This window comes from Cinclus cinclus, chromosome 27 (assembly GCF_963662255.1).
Source record: "Cinclus cinclus chromosome 27, bCinCin1.1, whole genome shotgun sequence".
NCBI classification, from domain to species: Eukaryota; Metazoa; Chordata; class Aves; order Passeriformes; family Cinclidae; genus Cinclus; species Cinclus cinclus.
This window is the reverse complement of record NC_085072.1, coordinates 4173556-4196747: the sequence shown is the minus strand read 5'-3', so window position 1 is coordinate 4196747 and position 23192 is coordinate 4173556. Positions and strand designations below refer to the sequence as shown.

Sequence of the window (23192 nt, the reverse complement as noted above, 5' to 3'; positions counted from 1 at the left end):
CAAGATGGCGGCGCGGTCGTCGTCGGCGGTGGCCGGAGCGCGGGCGGTGGCGGCGGCGCGGTCGGGAGCGAGGGCAGGGGTGAGGCGGGCGAAGGGCGGCAGCGCGTAGCGAGACCCACGAAACGAGGCCCAGAGAGAGACTGTCGCGGGCAGGCGCTCCCCCCGCGCCCCCCCGTCCTTCGCCGCCCGGCGGGTCCCGCCCGCCCCCGCCCTCCGGGCCGCGCGTCCCCTGGCCCCGCCGCCCCCGGAGCGGAGGATGATGAAGCTCAAGTCCAACCAGACGCGCACCTACGACGGGGACGGCTACAAGAAGCGGGCGGCCTGCCTGTGCTTCCGCAGCGAGAGCGAGGAGGAGGTGAGGGCCGGGCCGGGGGCGAGGCCGGGCACGGGACCCCCGAACCAGCCGGGGTGGGGAGACTCGGTCCCAGCGGCGTTTTATTTTTAATAGGTGTAATTCAGCGTCGCTGGGGGAGTTGGTGCTTCCCACTGGGTTATTGCTCTCCGCTGGAGCCGGGGAGATGCCCGGTGGGCGGCGGGACAGGCTGAGGGGAGCGCGCGAGGGGGTTTGGCAGCCGAGGGGACCGACCACGCTGGCAGAGCTTCAGTCCAGCACATCACATGAGATGGGAGAGGAAACCTGACCTTGGATTTATAAAAAGAAACTGGGATAAAAGGGGACTGATGGAGTGCCAGAAGTTGCTGTCCAGAGAGCTTGGGAGGAAGTGGGAATTAAAGGTGGATTGGTTGGTTTGAGAGCGGCCGCGTTGCTAAGGGGCTGCATTGTCCGGGAAGTCACAGTGAGAAACTTCGCTCCGATGTGCGATTTTACACGAGTCTGTTTTGACACTTCCTGAAGGTGTGCTCGGAGTGCTCAGAGCAGCAAGGCTGCAGGTCTGCCTTGTGCTGCTGCTGCTGGAGTCAGACGTACACACTCCACTGCATTTGCTGTGCCCGAGTGGCTGTGCTAAAGTCTTTGTTCTCCTGATTATCATATTTGTAGCTACAGGAAATCGGAAGGGAATGCAGACAGTTCACTGGAGGAAGGGCAATTAGCATACATCCAGTGATTATTTAACGTGAAGGAGGCTGCACAAGCCCTTTGTAGCTGTGCTGGCGTGATGAGGAGCGTCAGCGTTTCAGCAGAAATGGTCTGAAATGACAGCAGTGTGTTTGGTGCAGCATTCGGTGTAGCTGGTCCTTCCCACGGACTTCCAGGAAATTTATGGACTGACCACGAAGAAGAACATCATTGTCTTGTGTGGTGATGCTGAGGGTGCTCAGCACAGGTGGGTGAGGGCGTTGGAGTGCCCTTATGCCATTGTACACAGTTAGTGGGGGAGTTTGCAGGCTCTTCTGGAGAGGTGGAGGCTTGGCCATGTGTCATTGCAGTGTGGTTGAGGGTAGAAAAGTACTTTTAACAGGTGCCTGAAGCAGTCAGCATGTGACTGGTTGTGAGTTTTATTTTAACACACCTCAGTCTGCAGTGTTGTGCAGGCTGCAGCTGATCCCTCTGGCCCGTGGGAGCTGGTGACAGAGCCCCCATGGTGCTGGGGGCACCGAGGTGTGTTAATGACAGGTGTCAGAGCCCTCAGTGTGCTGGGACACCAGGCTGTGTGGCAGTGTCACAGTGCTGACCCAAGAGGTCGAAGGAGGAAAGTGAACTCGGTCCAGAGGCACGCTGCTGTGGGATGGCTGCTTCCAGGAAGCTCAGCTGTCAGGTTGGTGTAAGGCTGAGATTTAAAACCACTTTTGTGTCAGTTGTGCCTCTGCTGTGATCTCCACCTACAGCGGATTGAATTTAAACTCCTTCAGGCTCTAGTTTCTAGGTAAGAGCTAGAGTAGAATGATCTGTTTCTGGTTTCAGGTAGGCTTTGGCTGGCTCCATGTGCTGGGTCATTCCCAGAGGTCTGTAAGCTCTGGGGAGGTTCTTGTGTGCAGGGCAGCGGAGGTTCTGGGTGAGCATTGTCTTGTCCCTGTGGTCGCTGTTGGTGGCCTTGCCCTGAGCTCGCAGTGACAGCTGGCAGTGGCTGTGCTGTCCTGGGACAGCTCGGGGAGGGAGCAGTAGCTGCTATGGGAGGGCTGCAGTCTGGGCTGGGGTGGGTTCCTGGGGGTGTGCCTGGGGTGGGTTCCTCAGGATGTGCCTGGAGTGGGTTCCTGGAGATATGCCTGGGATGCATTCCTGGGGAATGTGCCTGGGGTGGGTTGCTCAGGATGTGCCTGGGGTGGGTTCCCTGGGATGGGTTCCTTGTGGTGTGCCTGGGGTGGGTTCCCTGGGTTGAGTTCTTTGGGATGTGCCTGGGGTGGGTTCCTCGGGATGTGCTGTGTGTGTGCTGCTGGTGAGGAGGCACTGCAGGAATGAGGCAGGGCAGGGTGGTTCTGATCTCAGAGCATTTGAAGGTCTGTGTGTGGTACCTGTGAGTTGGACCCCGAGCTGAAACTGCATCCTCTGTTCCACCTGTTACAGCCCTGCCCAGGGAGGGGGCTTGTCACAAATACATCTGGGAAAGCTTTTACCCAATCCCATGGAATTAACCCCACTGGGATGGACTCTGTGCTGAGGTCTTGCACTTGGCCTTGGCCAAAAGGCGTTGAAGTTAAACTTGTGTCAATGAGTGTAATCAGCAAGCAGGACACCTCATTAATTTTCCTTTCTAATTATTTCTTGGGTTAATTCTCATTTGTTGGCTTTTAAATAAACTTTAACAGAGAAGCTGACTGGTGTCCATGGACAGCTACTAGCATGTTTTTAATAGCAAGGAAGGTGTTACCTGTATACATTTAAGTACAGAATTTAAAATTGATGTGAAAGATTTCTTGGTTTGCTCTTGGACAACAATACTTTTTAATGTTACTGATGTATTTTATTATTGATTGTTTCTATTTAAATGGAAATTGAGATCTCTTTAAAAGGTCTCTCTAGGGAGGGGAGAAAGAGCTAGAGCCAAAGTATGTACATTAAAGAGCTATTAAAAGCTTAGTGTTTGAAAAGAAGAGAGAAGAAAAGAAGCATGTTTTGATAAATAAATTAAACTTTTTATATTAAAGTAGGATTTTTCCTAGGACTGGCTGTTTCTCATTACTGTTTCTTTTAAGTGCTTAAGAAATAGAACTTTGCTCTTGCCTTTCTTCTTCATTTCCTGCTATGAATTAAAAAAATCAGTTTTTTCCCATTTTTAACCCCTCATTAGTTCTTGAATTTAAAAAGTTTGCCAGTGGACAAGAAGAAATAAGAGAATTATGTCTACACTTACAGAGGAGGCTACTTTCTTCTGTTTAGGTGTTTCTTCCTGAATCTTCAGTTCACTTATGTATTTTTCTTTGAAATCTTTGCAATCCTTGGAGATTGATAAAACACCATTTAGTTTGGTGTTACATTTGAAAATAAAGGGTCTTAACAGAAAAATATTTAGTTATTTTTCAGTTTTTAAGTGATTTATATTTTCCCTGTGCTGCTGGAGGTCGCACATTGTCTCTGCATTGCATTTGGAGGCAGCTACTTTTGGGCATGAAAAAAGCTCTGGAACATTTTTGGAAGACCAAGCATTGGCTGAAAAGATGCCTTTGTTACATATTCCTTTAAAAAGCAGCACAGGGAGAATTCATTTCAACGTGAATCTCAAGTGGAGAAAAAAAAAGACATTTTTTTTGCCTTTGTGGAAACCCCCCCAAATTGTGTGTGGTTTCCCAAATCATAATCCACCTCCTTGGGCAACAGGGAGAGCCGGGGCAGCAACAGGATTCATTCAGAGAATGGGAACAGACTTCAAAGGACCTTGTAGCAGCCAGACACCAGGATTTTGCTATTCCCATCCTTTCCCATGGCCTGAACTCCCGGGATATTTGCGGAACTGTGGAAGGAGAGTGTGGAGGGAGCGCTCCCAGTCCTGTGGTACCTCTGGAGTCACTCAGTGCATTCATTGCTTGAGGTGACCCTGCCCCTCAGCGTTATCACCAGGGGGTTACTTTTACATAACACACTTTTTTTTTTTTTTTTTTTTTTTTTTTAATGTGTGTGGCCCAGCTGTTTCCATGGGGAAACATCCCAGGAAGTGCCGCTCATGCCTCGGTGTGCCCCAGCAGCTGGAGCCCTGCTCCGGGTGCTGTTTGACAGCAATAAAGAGACACCGTGGGTCCGTGCAGGGGAACCAGCGGGTTTGAACATGCCCACATTGTGTCTGTGAAAGGAGCTGCTCGTTAACCACGGGTGTTTTAAAAGACTTTTTTTTTTTTTTTTTTGGAGAAAATGCCTCGGGAAGAATCTTTTCTGAGCGGTGAATGTGACCTGAATGGAGCTGGGAGAAGAGAGGTTTCACCCAGGGGCCGGTGCCCTGGCACACGCCAAGCCCTGGGGTGGTCACGGGGAGAGCTGGGCCGGGTGGCCTCTGGGAAAGCCATTGGAATGCAAACGAACCTTTTTTCTTTTCCTTCTGGCCTCTCCTGGGCCGGTTTTACTCCAGCTGTGATGTAACACAGCAGAGCTGGGATTGGAACCCGCCGAGTGTGGTGGGGATCACGAGGTGCTCCTGGGCTGTCCCCTGTGCCTTGGCTCCAGTGTAAACCAATAACAGCTAAAACCACTCGCAGTGCTTCACTGCCGGGATGTAAGTGAGCCCAGCATCATATGATCATCCTGCTTTCTGTGGAATAAAGTCTCAGAATCCCTGTTCTGATGGCTGGGCTTGGCTGTGCGCTCCCATCTGCTGCATAAAAGGGTTGTGGTTGAACCCAAGTGAAGTTACCACATCTCCAGGGGGATAAGGGCCAGCTTGGAAGTGGATCTCTTGCTTGTGCTTCTCCTGTCCCTTTCAGCCCTGTAAATTGTGTAGAATCTGTAGGTTGTGTTCTCCAAGAGCAGGAGCATGGTAAACCTCTGCAAAACCTGGCTTTCATCTTTAGAAGTATTTTGCCTTCCCACAAAAGCAGCTGTCACTAAACAGTTTTGCAAGCAATTCCATGGTCTCTTGTACTTTCCCAAACAACAAAAGAATGAAAATTGTTAAATTTTCACTTCATTTACTGGAAGCTCCGCAAGCTGTTGTGAAACTGAAGAACTGAGTCAGTTTTGTTCTGCTGCAACTCAGGGAAAAGTGATGACTATGGAAAGAGGGTGTGCTCCGCCCTGGGTCTGTGAAGGACCCAACAGTGGTGGCTGTGTCTGTTCTCTGCAGAACACTGCTCTGGATTCTCTTCCACCTCAGCTCCATTTAGTGCTTGACTAGGAGCTGGTTTTCCTACCTTTTTCTCCTCACTCTGTGTGTTCTGTGTCCCCGTCTTTTTTTAAAAAAACCCTTCTGCCCAGTTGCCTGATTTGATTCATCTGAGCATCTTCAGATAAACTCCTGCAGTGTGGAGACAGGTACCAGCATTTGGGGGTGCACCCAGCAGGGCCTGCTGCCAGGGGACCTTATCTTTCTACGGATGATCTCTCACAGTCTGGAAAAACAACTCTTTCCCTTCTCAGTAAAACAACAAAAAAAAAAAAAAACCAAACCACCACGTGCTTGGACTTTTACATTCTTTTAAAATAAGGAGAGTTCTTGTTTGCTTGGATAGCGCAAAATTAACAAACTCAGTTCTACCTTACAAATAGCAAACATCCATGTGGGAATACCGTAGGTGACATCCAGGGGTTGGGAAGCAGGGCCTCTGTTTCTTTAAAAACTTGCTCTTTTTCAGCCCAGCTGAAGGACTGACTGCACATACCAGTCAAAAATCTCTCAAATTTTGTGTGTATTTGTTCCAGAATTCCTGTCTCTGCTGCTGGATATTGCACACTGACTCTTTGTTCTCAGAAATTTCATGTTAACCTGTGAAATTCGGAGGGATACGATTACCTGCTGGGTGGATTTTTGTCAGATGTTTCAGGGCTTACTTCTCCTCCTGCAAGTGACATGTATTGATGCAGTGTGTAGAATTAACAACTTCTCTTTGAGCAGCTTCCCAAGAGTTTGTATGTGCTATATTTCCTGAGTAGGATGGTTAATCAGAACAGTGTGCAGCTGCTGACAGCCAGAATCATTTGGGCTCTGTAAAAAGCCCAAATACCTCTTCATTGCTTTTTTCTCTCCCTTACTCAAAAAGACACTTTACAAGCCAGCATTTCTCCTGGAAAAGGTGCGCCTGGACAAGTTGTGTAAGCGCTGAGTGGTCACCAAACTGGTTTAAACAGGCAGAAATAGGTTCTGGGGTTTGGGGGTCTCTCTCTGGGAGTGCCCCTTATCATCCCTCAGCTTCTGAAAGCAGCGGCTGCTGCTGCAGGCGGTTCAGCTGCTCCTGAAGCATGGGAAGGCACGTTGCAGATAATTTCTGTGGTTATCTAAGCCAGAATTTTGCTGGAGGGGGAGGACTTGGGAGTGTGTTCCTCCCTGGTAGGAGCAGACAGCATTTCTGAAGTTGCAGGAGCGCTGCTGTAGCATTAACAGGACCTGTGGAGTTCTGGAGCCAGAGCAGCAGCGCGGTACATGGTGATTTATTATTGTTATTCTAACCAGCAGCCTAAAAACCAACAGAATCTGCTGTATTTTTTCCTCCCTGGTTGTAGGACTGTAGGTGCGATCCAAGCACTTGAAATGACTTGAACTTCTTCCAGTTCACCTCTTGCTCCCATTCCAAAACTTGTGCTTTACTTTTGTCAAATTCTCTAGTGTGAATCCCTTCCCTTTTGCATGTCCTGCGATGAATTTCCCACCTCCAGCTCCTGGATCTCATGTTGTTGGTTAAAATCCCATTATCCCACGGATCTGGTGCAGGTGCATGTGCAAAAATAACACTTGTCTAAGGAAATGTATCCTGTTGAGGAACTGGAATTCTCCTGGCAGAACAGGCTGTTATGGGCAGGGGAGGAGGGATTTCTGTGGCTGGTAAGAGTGTGTGTTGTGGTCCCAGCTGCTGACCCTGCCAGGTGCAGGGCTGGCTGTAGCCCTGCTGACCACCGGCTGGACTCACTCCTAGCATGTGTGAGCTCCAGAACGTGCTTGGAATAGCAAGAGGGTGGGAGAGGCCCTCCCTAAGCCCTGGCTGTGCCCTGGGGCCATCCTGCCTTTGCAGTTTGGCAAAACACGTGATTTGCTGGGGAGTCATCGAGGCTGTATTGCTGCCGGGGAAATGAGATTAATTTTGCACAGCTTTGGTGACAGCAGTGTCCCTCTTCTCCCCCCTGCTCCTCCAGTTCTCACCCCTTGCTGGGCTTAAAGGTGATTCGGTGTGGTGAAATGAATATCCCACTTCTGTCAGGTAGAAAAACATTGTAGTACTGATATTTGGGGATTGGGAGAATGTTTGTTAATTTTGGGTGAAGCACCCAAAGTGTTTGTTATGCTGGACACAGCGCCAGCTCTGGGGTCTGCCTGGCCATCGGGGACATGGGAGCACAGCTCAGCTCCTGAGAACACACTGATTTTAAACTGAAACTTGGAGACAAAGGCAGATTGAATAGCAAAAGCCTTGCAGTCAGCCATCTTCTCCTCTCAGCTCCTGCAGCCTCTGCAGCAGCGTTTCCTTGCAGGCTGTGCTCTGATAAATGGTGCTAGAGTGGGAAATGAGGTGCAGTGCCGAGTGTCACTGTGCAAATGATGTGATTTATGGCTTAATGTTGACAGAAAACACAACAGTTTTGATAGAAAGCATGTCAATATTGAGGGAAGGCCTGAAAATATTGAAGGGAAGCCTGTAAGGATGTGCAGAGGCTGTGTCAGGAGCCAGCAGCTATGGATCAGCTCCTGGCAGCAGGAGGCTGCTGGGCCAGACCCTGGATTTAACATCTTGCCTGCTGTTCCCTGTGCTGGCTGCCAGCTCTCCAGGCCCTGGCTGGCACAGGTGGGTAGCACTGGCTTTTCCTGGAAGTCTGGAAGGTTCTCAGCTCATTTTCAATCCACACTGTGGCCCCAGCTTCTCACAGGGCTGTGGCACTCTCTGTCTGCTCTGTCTGCTGTGGAGCCTCTTTCAAGGAATCGTGTTCCTTTTCGTGTAACTGCTCTTGTTTTATTTATGGGTGGTGGATGTTTAAATCCACCATAGCGTGGAAGAACCTGGGAATCTCTCCTCTGTTCCACAAATAGCAAGTTAATTTTCTGCCTGATCCCGATTGCCCAGTTTTTGCTTTGCAGCACTCCATTATTCCTGTGAAAAAGAGGCAGAAAAAGCCCTCCATGTGGATACAGGAGGTTTGTGTAGGTTGTTTTAAATCAGCGTTGTGTATCAAGGAGGCCCAGATTTATCCTGGGGACAAAACTCTTTACCCCTTTTCCCGTGGAGCTCCTTATTCCATGTGGCTGTCAAGGCAGTCTTAGATGTCTCGGTGTGTTTCCTGTCTCCTCCAGGCAGGGTTAGCACTGCTCAGGTTTGTTTGGGTTTGTTTGTTGTTTGCAGCTTTGAAGGGTCTTGCCATGAAGCTTTGCTTTGAGCCCCTGCTGCACACTTCAAACTTGGCTTATTTTTCTAAACTTTCTCTTTTGTGGGGGATTGTGTGGGAGAGTTTCAGCAGGGCCACCACCTCAGAGAGGCTTGTGTTGCTCATTTCCCTGCTTTGAAATGACATAATTGTCTTTGAAATCCTGGAAAACACAACTTGGACATGTGACGTGTTACCTGCAAATGCTTTTCCAAAAAGTCTGCAGGACGCAGCTCCAAAATCCAACTCCAAAATCCTTGGCAGACCAAGAGTCTCAGTAGCCATTTTAAACACAGTTGCTTGGCAAGGATAGAATGGAAATGTCTGACCTTCCTACGTGTTCTAGCCTGATTTAAAAACATAAGTAAATTTTTGTTTATTTTTTGATGGCTGTTTAGATTAAATTAACTACTTTAGAATGTATTAAAATAAAAGTTATTTATGTAATAAGTAAGTTAATGAGCTAAAAAGCCAGCTGCACCCTGGGCTGGTCTACTGGAAGGTGGAAGGGGATGGAATGAGATGGACCTCAAGGTCCCTCCCAACTCAAACCTTTTTGGGATTCAGATGATGACAACTTTTTCCTTGATCCCTCTGAATGCATTGCATGTATTGGGATCCAGGACTGGTGTTGGAAGTGTGGGATTTTTTTCCAGCACAGCAATGTCTCCCCTTCGTTTGGAACTCGGCCCCTTTGTCTTGGGAGAGCTCATTGGTAGCAATATCCTGTTTGAAGTTGTTTTAAAAGAATGGCCTTGTAGGGCTTGTTTCCTGCACTCTCTTGATGGGATTTCCTTTTTATTAAACAGGAAATAGTCTGATTACATAAAAGTGTGAGAATGACAGGTTTTTCATTCCCAGCAAGCGTTGTTCATGTTAATTCTATTCAGAAAATGCTCAACTGCCAGAGCAGCTGAAGTTAATTTACTTTGCTTCAAACCATTGTTTACACCCCGAAGTTCCTCCTGGTGTGATGCTGGGGCATTGTCTCAGCCTGAGCAGGTTTCCTGGAGCAGTCTGTGTCCAGGGTTCTGTAGCAGATCCTTGTTCTCACACCTGGAAGGTGGCAGGAGTTCAGGGGTATGAGGTGTGCCGTGCTGAATTTCAGAGATCTGATTCTGCAGCTTGTTTTGGTATTTTTCTGGCTTTTTCCCCTCCCTTGAGCTGGAGCTCTGAATCACAATAGGAAGTGGCAGAGCTGGTGCTTCCTTACCTGGCAGCAAAGGTGCACTTGAAATGGCTGTTCCTGCTCTTTCAGCCTTGTCCTCAGAATCATCGACCGACCTGGAGTCAAGAATTTGAGTCCAGGCTCTTCTGGATGACCAGGGAGGATGGAGTAGAAGTCAAGTATTGTGCTAAGAAGAGGTGCAGTGACAAACTGAGGTGGCTGGGGATGGCCTGGCAGGGACTGGCTGCTGTACCAAGGGCTCTTGAGGATGAATGAAGTTCACATTCCCTATTTAGGCATGGCTTTCTGGTGGCATTCTACATGGACTGGATGCCTAGGGAAAAGGAATTCTGCCTTCCTCCTGGAAAGGGCCAAACACTTGGGATGTCACTGTAAAGCAAACTCTGTTCTGTCACAGCCTGCCCAGAGGACAGGGCAGGCACCATCCCACTTGGAATTGAGGAACTGAGGTGGCCCATGCAGCTTCATTTGTTTCCAGTACGAGTTTGGTATGTTGGCAGATGAGAATTTCCAAGATAAACCAACTGAAAAACCCTGGAAATCATGTGCTTGTTTTTGTTTTGGAAGTTTAATTTTGAGTTCTGTAGGTAGATTTCTTTAGGTAATTAGTGCAAATATTTTCATATCCTACTGGCAATTCACTGTTTCCCCAGTAAAGCCTGGGATTTCAGTGCCTCCACAGTGTAACTCCCAAATGTCTGACACTGTTACAGCTGGCCTGGAACCTAATTGGACTGGTATGTTGGAAAGTTTCTGGAGCAAGTCGCTTTGGCTGCGAGCTTTGTGCCAATGAAATGATGAAGTACAGCAGGATGACTCTAATGAACAAGCTTTGTTTAGAGAACTGGACAACAGTATTAGTGTTGTTTTAAGTTTCCATCTCTGCTCGTGGATGTTTTGCAAGTAGATTTAATAAGCACAGTGTCTCGCTGTTCTTTGGGACAGTCTGTAGCCAGTTGAGAGTGTTAGTTAGAGTTTGTCTTGCTGGGAGGTGGCAGATCAGAACCTGAACTTGTACAGAGCAGAATTACCCTGGAATAAGAAAATACTATTTCAAGAAAACCTGCCACAAAGCTCACGTATGGCAGATCTCTCCTGGGAAGAGGGTTGAACCATTTTTCTTATGGACAAAAGTCTGTCTTTCTGTGCAGCCCTTTCCTAAGGGGTTTTAAGTTTAATAGGTTTAATGCAGGCTTTTGTTTTGCTTATACCTCATTGAACAACCTCCTCTAAACCGAAAGTAGCCAAGTGCTGGCTGCAGAGCTGAACTCCTCAGTGCCTACTGCAAAAGAGGTGACAAACAGTGGGGCTGAGAATCTGTGCTCAGGCAATTGCACATAAATAGTGCAGTGGGAGTTCCCGGACATGTACGCGTTGTTGGTGACAGAACTGCAGGGACAGGTAAGGCCAAAGGCACCAGGATAACTAAATCGAGGTACTTCTGCAAAGGATGGAGGTGCTGAGCAGCATCTGTGCATTTCTGTTGTTGCCTGAGGTGTATCCCGAGCTGTGAGGACTCTGCAGTGAACTCACACTGTGAGTGGTGCTGTGTCCAGCGCTAATGAGTGTTTCGGTGTGCAAGGACAGTTTTTCCTACAGTGCATCAGAGCAGGGAGAGGCAGTGGCTGAAGTAACACGGAGCGTGGGAGTGCCTCAGTGTGACTGCTGCTGGAATTTCCACGGCTGTGTGGATGGGGCTGAGGGAAAAGCAAGCAGTGGCAAAGCCTTGCCTTGGGCGGGTGATGTCTCGGGGGGTGTGTGTGAGGCACAAAGACAATCTCTGCCCTGCAGTGGGCTCTGAAGGGGAGTGCTGGGGGTGCCCCATCAGCTGTGCTCTGCTCTCCACAGGTACTGCTGGTGAGCAGCAGTCGCCATCCGGACCGATGGATTGTCCCCGGGGGTGGCATGGAGCCCGAGGAGGAGCCCGGCGTGGCTGCCGTGCGCGAGGTCTGTGAAGAGGTGAGTGCCTTCACCCTGCCCTGCCAGCCCGGCTTCTGTGGGCTTGTTTTCATCACTCTTCCTTCTTCTTGAGGTGGAGAGGGAGACAGGGTCACTGGTGATAGCCCCATCCCACTGGGAGTAAAAAACAGAGTCCTAAATAAAGAGAACATGGGAATGTAATTAAACATCTCAGTTGGAACGAACTTGTCCTTGCCTGATACCCTTAGCTGAAAATAAAGTTCAGCTCTAGTCACTTCAGTGTATATATAGTCTCTGCTTCATTTTCTCTGTAGGATAACTTTAAAATTCATCTGTGCCTTTGTGGACCTGTCTAGGTAGAAATAAACCCTTAGGAGCCACTAAATACACTCCAAATACAGGGACCTAAATACGTTTTGGTTTAGAATACATAGTGAGGTTTATGTGAATAAGTGAAATTGGCCATAAGTTACCAGCAGCAATTCCTAAACTGTGGATGGGTCGGTTGGTTGGTTTTTCTCTTTTTTGCTTGAAGCTGTTTCAGGAGGGGATCAAACAGCAGATCAAACACAGATCAATGGGCTGTAGGGAGAAGGCACATTTTTCTCTTAAAGCTGGAAGAATTTTTTCTTCATAGGAAGTGTAAAGGCAGCAAATGGCAGTTGACTGTGGTGTATGTAAAACATGTCTTTAGAATTTGCTTCTGAATATTAACCATTTGGGGAGATGCTTAGGTTCAGAAATGGTGGCATTATTATAAATGGAATGGCCAAGTAGGTTCACAGTTACATAAAGCAGGATTAAAAATGCTTTTGAGAGGGTTATAAATCTTTGAGCTCTGTGCAGAACAGAAAGCAAGAGCTAACTGATGGGACTTGGGAGGAAGCTTCTCCTGTAGCTGCTTTATTGAATTGTCTGGTGTATGTAGGTTTCTTTCAGAATGATTTGGAAGTACCTGCTGCTAACAAAACCCTGAGTATTCAGACTTGGACTAACCAAATGTGGCAGATCTCCGGTTGCATGTTTCTCTTTGCATGTTTTTATAATCTAGCAGTTTATCAGAAAGAGATTATACAGTCACAGTTTATTTTTAAGTGTCTTTAGGTCCCTCTAATACTGGGAATTGCTGCTTGCAAATTTTATTTCCAGCTTGTAACCCAGCTCCTGCTTTTCCAGTAACTCGGCAACCTTTCAACTACTTCACGAGCCAAAGTGAGTGTAACCAGAACAATAGAAATATTTTTAGCTGCAGACTCCTGCTTTTCAGCCCAAGCATTATTAATAATGAAGTGATTTGATACAGAAGTCCAGGGTTCATTCAGGAGGTGCAGAGCTTCGCCTCTCAACCCTTAAAATAAATGTGCAGGGGCACTCCCTGTGCGGGTGGCAGCGCCCTGGGAGAGCTGCGCTCTTTCCATGACAGCGCTGGCTGGGAAGGAGCCCTGGCAGGGCTCCGGCCGTGCAGGAACTGGTTTGGGCTGGCTGAGATAATCCTGCTCCTCGGCTGGTGTTCCCTGCTCACGTGGAGCGGTGCCCGCTGCCAGTGTAACTCAAGCCCTGGCAGCCTGGCAGGGGTGAGCTGTGCCCAGTGAGGCACCTCTGCCCGGCTGCTCCCAACACGGAACAGCGGCAGCTCCGAGCGCCTGGGGGTTACCTGGGCACCTCCTGCACATCTGGGCACCCTTGGCTCGTGTGGGCACCCCCGGCTCACCTGAGCATCCCTGCTCAACTGGGTACCCCCGTCTCACATGGGAACCCCTGGCTCAGTTGGGTACCCCTTGCTCATCTGGGCACCCCTGGCTCTCATGGGCCCCTCTGGCTCACCTGGGCACCCACAGCTCACCTGAGCACCCCTGCTCGCCTGGGTACCTCCAGCTCACATGGGAACCCCTGGTTCAGTTGGGTACCCTTTGCTCATCTTGGCACCCCTGGCTCTCATGGCGCCCCCCCCCCCCCCGGCGCACTTGGGCACCCCTGGATCACCTGGGCACTCCCAGCTCATCTGGACACCCTCAGCTCACCTGGGCACCTCTGGCTCACCTGGGCACCCCCAGCCCTGGAGGAACTGATACAGAGCTGTTTGACATGAGTGCCCTGCAGCTGCCAGTGCTGCTGGCAGAGCTTTAGGGGTGCCAGGTTGTGCTCATGTGCTGCTGCTTTAGGGGTGCCCAGATGGGCTGTGCTCATGTGCTGCTGCTGAGGATCTGCACACAGAACTACCCCACATTCCCCAGCCTCGAGTTCCAGGAGCTGTTTGCTTCCTGCAGAGGGATGCTGGAGCACAGCAGGAGTGTTGGGAAAGACAGGAGCACCCACCCTCCCCAGTTCATGCTGTTGGTTTGGCAGGAAGGGTTTCAGGAGGCTGCTGGGAGCCCTTGCTCTCCCATGTGAATCCAGGTGTTTTGGAAATCAGAAATCAGGCTGATTTCTGAGTAAGTTTGAGGTCTTTGCTTCTCTCCTGGGACAGCCACTCATGGGGACACAGGGTAGCTGAGAAGTTCCAGTTTGTTGTTTGAGGTGGGAGAGGGAAAATCCAGTTTCCCCCATATCAATAGGCAATGCTGCTCAAAGTTGTGGGAGAAATGTGTGGGGTTTCTTTCCTTGACTTTGGTATGCCTTTTCCAATTTTTAATAAGAGCCAGTTGGAAGAGCTGTAAGAACTTGTGACCCTTCCCGTTGCTTGTGGCTTTTGAGAATGACAATAGGCTGTCTCTGCTCAATTCATTCTCTTTTACATGGTGGCAATTTTTTTTCAAAACATGCTTCCCTCAACGAACATTTTAACTTCTGCATTCACTGTTTTAATTTTACAGTGTATGTGTTTATACATGTTATTGTTGGAATAATTGTCATCTAAAGTTACCTAACTTTTCCCTCTTTCTGTTCCAAAAATGAAACTGTTCTGAGTGAAGGCTGTGATTCCTCTGTCCCAGTTTGAGTTCAAGTCCTTGTCCTAGTTTGAGGTAGTCCTTATCTATATTAGTTGTACCAGCACAAGTATTAAAGCAGACAGGTACCAACACTTGTCATGCTTGCTGTTGTCTGTGTGAAATTGGAAGTGATTGGGGTTGTTGGGCATTGTTTGTGCAGAGTGACAGCAGACACACAGCAGCTCTGGGTCAGAGCAGCTTCTTCAGAATAAGCTCTCTTATTTTTGACAGGTTGCTGAGAAGTGCTGTGTTCAGTCTTAAGAGCTGGGAACTCCATGTGTGTTCCAAAGTTCCCCTTGTGGAAGGTTTGTGCCCTTTTCAAACAGGTCTTGGTGCTCATGGAGTGTGTTCTTTGCTTAGCAATTAGGCATTTTTATGGGTGTGAGCAACTGGTGAACATCATGGTTTGGAAATAGATGCCTTAAACTTATTATAGAGTGACTTTGAAAAAAGCCTCCACACTCATCTCTGAAACTCAGCACCAGTTCATTTTTCACTTAGAGCATTCTTCACATCCTGACCTTGAAATACTTAGTAAATGTCAAATTTTATAACACTGCAGGAGTGTTAGTTGTGCTTTCTTCATGGGAGTCAAAAGCCAGATAATCTGTGCTTGATCTGTGATCAAACAGGCAATTGGTGCCAATATCAAGAATAGTCCATCATGGCAGTACTTTGATCTGGTTGCTGAAACGTTTTTTTCTCCTCTTCTAAACATGCTTTATAGATAATTTTTCCTGTTCCATGTATTTTGTTAGTGATTTAGAACACAGATATTGATATCTTTCAATGCTAAAATAGGAAGATTTTTTAAAAAGTACTGCAGGGCCCACAGATGAATGATGAGGTGATGGCCCTGAACTCCTCCTGGTTGGTCATACCCAGTGCAGGTGGTGGTTCAAAGTCATTGTCCCTTACCCTGTGTACTCAGACTTCACAAAAATTAGTTCAGTATCTGAAAGTTCTTCATTCTGATGGAATGGAATTTCATTTCTATTTCACAAGTGTAGAAGCAAATAAAGGTGCCGTGCAGTACAGATTTAGATGAATGAGTCTGACCCTCTCAGAAATGGCAGAGTTTGCCCAGCTGGCCTGGAATCAGCATCCTTCAAACGTGTTCACAGCCCTCCTGGGTGGGATTTGCACCTTCAGTAGTGCAGGTCTTAGAGCAAAGATTTGGGTGCTCCACCACAGTCCTTTTGCCCAGCAGTAATCTGTAGTAGATGCAGGCTTTGAGCCTAATAGAGCAAAGTAAAATAGCTGAAATTCCAACCCACATTTTCCTTAGCTCAGATGGAAGGAAATAAAAGCTGTCCCGAGGAACAGATGGTGTTGCTGCAGGCTGCTTTTTGCATCTGACCCCAACTTATTTTCAGCTTTGAAACCTGAACCTGCTGTTCTTGGATGTCTTCAGTAATTTTTCTTTATTAAAACAAGTTGTTCCATGAGCAACAGAACTAGTAGAGCTTCATTTCCTCTGGGTTTTTGTTCCTTGTCCTGAGCTCCCAGCCCACCCCTCTGGGTGCAGTTGGGGTTTGAAGTGTGTTCTGGGCAGGCAGCTGGCTCTGGCAGTGTCTGTAGCTGATGTGCTCTTGCCAGAGCTGCCTTTTCCTCCTCCCCTGGACACTGATTTAGATCAGCAGAGCAGGGAAAAAGCTCATTTTGCCAGCTCTGGGTCTCCTCTTGTACCTGAGTGTGCCTCTCCCAGGGAATCCTGTTGTGTCATTGCCTTGCTTCGTTTCCACACCTGCAGCTGGAACAGTTAGTGCTGGTGCTCTCCTACCCCTGCTGATGGGCTCAGGAGCATCCTCCTGGGATCCTCCTACGACTCTCCGTGTACTTTGAGGATTGCAGCACTTCCAGTGCTTAGAGGGGCACAAAATCAATTGTGCTGCCTCTGCCTCACTGTTCTGGCCCAGGAGGGCACAGCATTCTCAATTAATTTACTATTGAGGAGAAAATTCCTGAGTCATCTGCTGCAAATTAAAATGTAGAGCCTGCTGCAGTCCTGGGTGAGCTTGGTACTGTGCTTTAACTCTCCAAGAAAATTTAAAAGGAGGACATGGGGAGCTTGCCCAGAGAGGAGCCTGGCAGTTCTCTTGCTGGTTACCAAGCTTGACTTGTTAGTGGGAACAGCTGTAGGTGATTTTCTCAGGAGTCTTGGGCAACTTCTATGTTAGATTTGTGTGAGACAGTGAATTCCACTTGCATGCTTGTTTGTTCCATTGTACAGAGACCAACTCTCCTGCTGGTGTGGGAGTTTAATGCTCTGTCAAAAACAGGTGTATGACAATCCTGTTGGTGTTGGGTGTCCTGTATGTTGACTTTAAAATCCACTGTACCTGACAAATAGGCTGAGACAGACATTGGCCCCCAGGAGCAGTGGCTGATGTGTTTTGCAGGCTTTGGTAAAAACCTGCTTTATAAAATCAGCCCAACTTTTTTTTTTTTTTTTTTTTTTTTTTTTTTTTTTTTTTTTTTTTTTTTTAATCAAACCATTCTTCTACGTCACCATTTACAACTGCACATTAGAAGTTCATGTGTGAAGCAAAGGTTAGAGTTTTCTCCAGTTGTCTGATGATAATTCAGCATGATATTTCTACAAGACATGTTTATCTTTGCATCGTTTTTTGTGCCTTTCTGGGCAAATAAGACCAGGCAAGGCAGAGCAGGGGATCCTGGTTTGCAGACAGCATTATTTCCATCGTCTTTACCAGCACAGAAGGAAAGGCTCCTCACCTCCCTCTGCTACTTCTAGCACAGTTCTAGAGCTGGGATAAATTGCCTGGGAGGCTGCTTGAGCAGAATTCATCCTTCGTCTCCAGGTTGGCCAGTTGCCTGGAGATAATTTTATTTCTAGTCAGACTTGAGGGTTCACTAAACCATCACAACAAAATCCCTGGCTTCTGATTCCGTGCCTACAGGTAGGGAGAGCAGAAATTCAGCAGCCTTTTCCAGCAACCAGTGAATCATTGGCTTAAGACAGTTATTTTCCAGAAATATTTGATTATGCTTCACCTTTTACTGCATTCACGTCCGTATGTTGTGAAGGTGGAAGCCTCCAGTTCCTCCCTGTGTTAGTGCTGCCTGTTGAGCACAGCTTAGCCAAAAATAAATCCCAGTGCTGAAGGAGTTCCTTGAGGGAAATGCATTTGAAGCATTTGCATTCCAGATGCCTTGAGAAGGCTGAGCCCAGGTCAGCAGGGTTGGCAGAGGAGCTGGAATCGCTCGCCTGCAAAGGTCAGGCAGGCTCTGCCCAGCCCGTCCTGGGCATGTGGGCACCAACCTCCATGGCATTGCTGCTCCTCCGTGGAATTGCTGCTCCTCCTCCATGGAATTGCTGCTCCTCCATTGAATTTCTGCTCCTCCACGGAGCTGCTGCTCCTCCATGGAATTGCTGCTTCTCTTCCATGCAGCTGCTGCTCCTTCATGTAGCTGCTGATTGCTCCAGAAATAGCCCCCGGAGTCACAGTCAGTGAGGCACCTCTGGGCTGAGCAGGATGTCACAAGTACTGGTGAGACAATAGAGCTTGTGTCCAAAAGTGAAATAGAAGATTCAGTTAATTCACTTCCTAGAAGTGGAGCTCAGTGAGTGCATTATCAAAAGGATTTACAGATTTTTGTGACTGCTTGTTGTGAGGGAGCTTCAAACCCTTTGCTCCTGGGGCAATTGCACATCAACACCCTTTGGAAGCAGGAGTGAGGTGTGCTCTGGCTGGCTTGTTTGGTACCTGTTCATGCAGTAGACTGGGACTTAATCAGGAAAATCATCTCATTAAAGTTCTTCCTTTCTGACAGCACGAGACTGTGCAGCAGCTGGTCAGTAGGACAGAGAATTTGTCTTATCATTAATGTGACTCACACATTTAATTTTTTTTTAAATAGTAGCCTGGCATAATGAGATCTCTGTATTCTCATCTGCAAGAGGCACAGTTTCCCTGGGCTTTTCATGGGATGTGTTCCAGCTGCCAGAGATGGAGCCGACTCTACCTCCCAGTTGTGGCTGGGTTGTGTGCCAGGCTGTGTGGGTTGGTTCAGACCTGTTAAATCATGGAACAAGACCTCATCTTGTCTGTAGCAATTGAGTTCCAACAATTTACAGTCATAAAACAGAGGGAATATAAAGCAAGGGCAGAAGAGTGGGCTGGGATTTTCTACAGAGAGCTGAGGAGGGCAAGGGAGGGAGCCAGCAGAGAGGTACCAAAAGGGCACCAAATGGGATGGAGTGGTACATCCTCAGTAGTATTCAAACAGACAGAACTGTTGCTTAGATCTCTTGATTTTTGTCTCTGCTTGATTCAAGAGCTTTATTTCAGTGTGCAACTCCCCTTTGTGTTCTATCCAAATCCCTCTTGTTCCTGCTGCTGGGGACACATCCCAGCATTCTGTGTTTATATTGGCTTGTTGTAGGATACTGCTGAAATACCTGGGAACTGTCACATCACTTGGGACATAAATGAATGTCCTACATATGCTTTATTTCCTCAAACTCTGATTTTGAAGGGGTACAACTGCCAAACCCCAAAGCCAATGTTCCCCGTGCTCAGGCTGTAATGATTCTGGTCACGAGGACTGTATTGGTATGCAAGGAGTAACTCCTCAAATATTTCTTCTTCCTCCAGATTGAATTCAAAATTGCTTGAATGTAGGAAAACAACAACAACAAAAAAGAAAACCTGGGAATGCTTGGAGCATTCAGGATACATTTCTGTCGTTTGCCTTGTGACTGTGTTAGTTTAAGACAAGCAGAATTTTAGAGCATTTGCTTCCTGTCCTAAAGGAACTGGTCCTGCACACCAAGTAGGAAACATGTACTGAGCTGTTGTTAAAGCATGTTTCTTTTCTCTTTGAACTTCCCTAGGCTGGAGTGAAAGGGACATTAGGAAGATTAGTGGGAATTTTTGAGGTAAGTTTCAGACCTGGGCACTGTGAAATTTTGTTGCAAAAAATCATCTTGGTATAACAATGATTCTGCAGGGTTGTGGAGTGAGTGGGTGCTGGTTTGGTGCAGACTTCGGAGTCCCTGGTAAATAAAAAACACACCCAGTCAGCAATTCTGATTTTTGCAATGGGCACTCCAGTGAAATCACAACTGGTATGGCTGAATATTCTTGGTGCTGCCAAAAGCTGGGGAGTGGGGTCTCCTCTCCATTTTTAGCACTCATAGCCACACCTGGCACAGTCAGCAGGTACCAGACACGGCTCTTCTTGCTATTGTTTGTCACTGACTCCTTCAAACTCATATGAAATAGGTCAGAGCCTTCCCAGCTGAACTAATTTGTAGGCACATCCACAAACCACTGCTCCACAGATCAGGAACTATACTTTTGGGTGTCCCTGTTAACACTTTCAGACCTCTCTGATTTAAAACACAACAGTGTTTAGTAGCTAAGGATGAGTTCTGCTGTGAGAGGAGCTGCACCCAAGGTGGGCAGTTTGCATCTTGCAGTGGCCCAGTGCCCTCCTGCCTAAAAATGTTTGTTGTTGTTGTTGTTGGTTGTTACTCTGTCCCCTTTGCCTTCCAGAACCGGGACAGGAAGCACAGGACTTATGTTTACGTACTCATCGTCACCGAAGTGTTGGAGGACTGGGAGGACTCTGTCAATATTGGTAAGCTTGGTGCATGCTGCTTTAACTGATGGAAACAAACCACAAGTCAGCTCAGCATCCCTCTGGGACCTGGAGTCTGTGTGAGTGTCATTGGGAAAAGTTGCAGTGGTGTGTCCTTTGGTTGCTTGGGAAAAAAAAAAATTATGGTGAAATGGATGCTTTTGTCACCTCTGTGGTCCAGGAGAAGCCAAGTAAGTGTCCAGCTGCTTCTGCAGCAATTTTGTGTTTAATTCTTGCACTGGAAGGTACCAAGCAGAGAGCATGAAGAACTGTCCTGCATGAGACTAGAAAACATACACGTGGGCAGTGTGGCTTAATCATTCCCTGCTAGCTTTGAAATCTTTGTGTTTAAATTGGATTTCCAAGTGGAAATGGACCTGTTGTTGCCACAAGGTTTGTGACTGCACTGCAGCAAATGAAATATGGCTCCCTTCAGGGCCTTTATGGAAAGAGTAAGAACTGAGAGATGCCCACAGGAAACTGAAGTCCACTTGGAAACTGATGGAAATTGGGGTGGTGCTTGATGTGTGTGTTGTGAGTTGTCATAAAATGAGCATCTGGGTTGACTAGAAATTGCAGAAATATCAAAATTTTTTTTTTTTAATTAAGAAATGCAAGACAGGGGATGTACTGCCCTAAACAAACACCTGTCCCTGGGCATGGGGAGCTGTCAATGTAGGGTTGGAGGGGGAGACCCTGAGATCAGAGAACATCCTTCTGTTGCATCTACTGATTTCTCTCTTTGCCCCCAGGAAGGAAAAGGGAATGGTTTAAGATAGAGGATGCCATAAAAGTTCTGCAGTATCATAAACCAGTGCAGGCCTCATATTTTGAGACCTTGAGGCAAGGCTGTCTGGCCAACAACGGCACCCCGGTCATGACCACGCCGTACTCCGAGAGCTCCGTGTCTGACATCAGATGACTGACGAGGTCCCTGCGAGAGCAATTCCCAAAAGCAGACTGAGACCTGGATTTCCCTCCCCTCCCTGTTTCCATGCCTCCTCCCTCACACCAGGCATGGGCAGCTGCCTGGGGCAGAGCAAGTGTTCAGAGTGCTGCGATTTAGTGCAAGGTGGGATGATTTTTTTTTTGTTGGCTTTTTTTTTGGTTGGTTTTTTTTTTTTTTTTGGATCTGTATTTTGTAAAATACATTTTGTGCATGAAGTGCCCCTTTCCTGGTACTCCACTCCACGGCCTGGAGGCTGCCAGCCCTGCCTCTGCCTTGTGCTCTGAAGTGTCCCAAGTGTCCCCTTCGTGTCACCCCAGCCAGAGCCACTTTTTTTTTTTTAATTAAAAGACTTCCAATGTGAGATCAGCTTTTCAAGTCTTAGTCTGTACTGTAAGATGCTGCTCAGACCCGTGTGGGGATCAGTCGCAGCACATCTGTATAAACTTTTTTTTAGATGGAGGATCTAACTTTTAATTTTGCGGGAAGCTTTTTTTTTTAATCCTGGTCTGCTTCTGAAAAGAAGGGTTCATAATTAATCTGTTTGCCTTTTGTTCTGTTTTTTGAAAACACACATTCTGTGACAGTGCTAGTGGCTGGGCCAGTTTACTCCCCAATCCAGTATCTCCCAATGTAGTGCAGTGACACTTGAAGTTGAGGGCAGAGTTCGGATCACCTGCAGACATCCCTGCAGACATCCCTGCGGCTTCTCCAACAGCTCCCGCCAATGTTTCTGCATTTCCACCCGAGCAAAACCACATGGAGCTGGTCTGGAACCGTTGGCCAAAACCAACCAGCCTGAGCAGCGCCCGGATGGGAGCCGGGCTGCAGGGGGGTCGGACGGACAGACAGACGGACAGACAGACTGCAGTGTGGCTCACCAACGCTGTCCCCTGCTCCCTGCTCGCGTCTCTCTTGTCCACATGCCTTACGCCGTGCTGAACTGGACGCTTGGGCTTTGTGCTGAAGCTTCGGATCGTGCTCACCGGAGAACCACGCGCGTGTCCCTGAAGAGAGGTCCCCGGGAGGGGTGGGGAAATTCAGGTGTTCAGTCTCTTGTCCTGTGGTTCTGCAGCACTTGGGGTCGCAGCGTGGAGCGTGCTCGAAGTGTGCCCTCCCTGAAAGGTACAGCTGCCTCCTGCAGGCAGCATTCCCGGGGCAGCAGCACGGGAGAGCTCCCCGATGCCTTGGCACACTTCACACGGGGGTTTGTTGTTTTATTGCTGTAAGTTTCATGCTGTCTTGATTTGCCAACAGTGTTGTCTAGTTGGGAAGTAAAATGGGAAGGGTTGGGGTTGGAGGGGGGGGGGGGTTGGGACAGGTACAAGTTTTGGGAGGGGCATTAATTAATCCCTGGCTTGGGACAAGAAGTGGTTGCTGAGTTCAGTAACTTCTCCTTTGTCAGAGCAGAGCCAAGATGTGAAATTAAATCTGCAGTACTTTTTTTTTTCTTTTTTTTCCTGCTCTTTATTTAACAAAAAATATTCTAATAAACACTCACTGTTCTGGAGTTTTCTCTCTTCCTGAGAAGCGCTTGCAATATGAAAATCTGATAGAAATATCCATGGAGCCTGGGACAAGGGGGAATGGTATCCTTGCTGTTTTGGCAAGAAGCTGTTCATTTTAAGATTCTCTTCTGTTCCTTTCCTTGTTCTCCCTGCTTTCATCGGTGTGGAGTAGCAAGGCCAAAAGCAGCGCCAGTGATCGCTGACATGGAAAACCACGTGTAAGGAACAGCCCATTATTCAAGGAGTAGTTCAAACCAAGCATCTGGAATTGAGCCTAAATTACACCAGTTCAGCTCACTTCAACTTAGAGACGAATGTACAATCCTTTCTCACTATGTGCTGGTCAGCCTGAACCAAACTCTCAAAAGGGCTTGAATATTCTATCTGGAAGTGTCCAAGAAATTCCCAGAGTCGCTGTCCCTGTGCCCTGCGAGGCACCTGACACAGCCATCTACTGCCTTCAATGAGTCTTGGTCTCTACTGTACAGATTAGTATGTTGGAAATGCTTTGCAACAAAACAGCTGGTACTCCTGAAAGAGTAACTGCAGTTTTAATATCAGCAGCATGCACACTTTTGTTTTTAAACTAAAAATGTTTTTACAGGGCTGTTAAACTGACAATTTAGGGTAGAATGTTGTTAATGACTTGCTAATGGCTTATTTGTTCGGGTCAGAAAAAATAAATTGTGCCAAGAAAGTG

At 47.7% G+C, this 23192-nt stretch overlaps 1 protein-coding gene across 3 annotated transcripts; it reads left to right on the top strand.

Annotated features, from left to right (window-relative positions):
- Nucleotides 1-27: 27 nt before the first annotated feature.
- Nucleotides 28-23192, top strand: NUDT3 (nudix hydrolase 3). 3 transcript variants are annotated; one of them, XR_009933998.1, is made up of 6 exons: nucleotides 28-355; nucleotides 11427-11537; nucleotides 19290-19334; nucleotides 19954-20038; nucleotides 20791-21110; nucleotides 21703-23192. XR_009933998.1 is itself a non-coding variant. In XM_062509427.1 (5 exons), exons 1-5 carry the CDS (start codon nucleotides 257-259, stop codon nucleotides 20958-20960), a joined length of 510 nt encoding a protein of 169 aa, XP_062365411.1. In that variant the 5' UTR covers nucleotides 28-256; the 3' UTR covers nucleotides 20961-23192. The 3 variants fall into 3 exon arrangements, 1 of the variants encoding a protein (XP_062365411.1); XR_009933997.1 differs by having other exon boundaries at nucleotides 21572-23192; XM_062509427.1 differs by having other exon boundaries at nucleotides 20791-23192.

Bases quoted from the DNA above. Each gene is read 5' to 3' on its own strand.
- NUDT3 (XM_062509427.1), top strand. From the start codon at position 257: ATGATGAAGCTCAAGTCCAACCAGACGCGCACCTACGACGGGGACGGC. The intron at 356-11,426 runs GTGAGGGCCGGG...TGCTCTCCACAG, and splicing joins GCAGCGAGAGCGAGGAGGAG to GTACTGCTGGTGAGCAGCAG. The intron at 11,538-19,289 runs GTGAGTGCCTTC...GAACTTCCCTAG, and splicing joins TGCGCGAGGTCTGTGAAGAG to GCTGGAGTGAAAGGGACATT.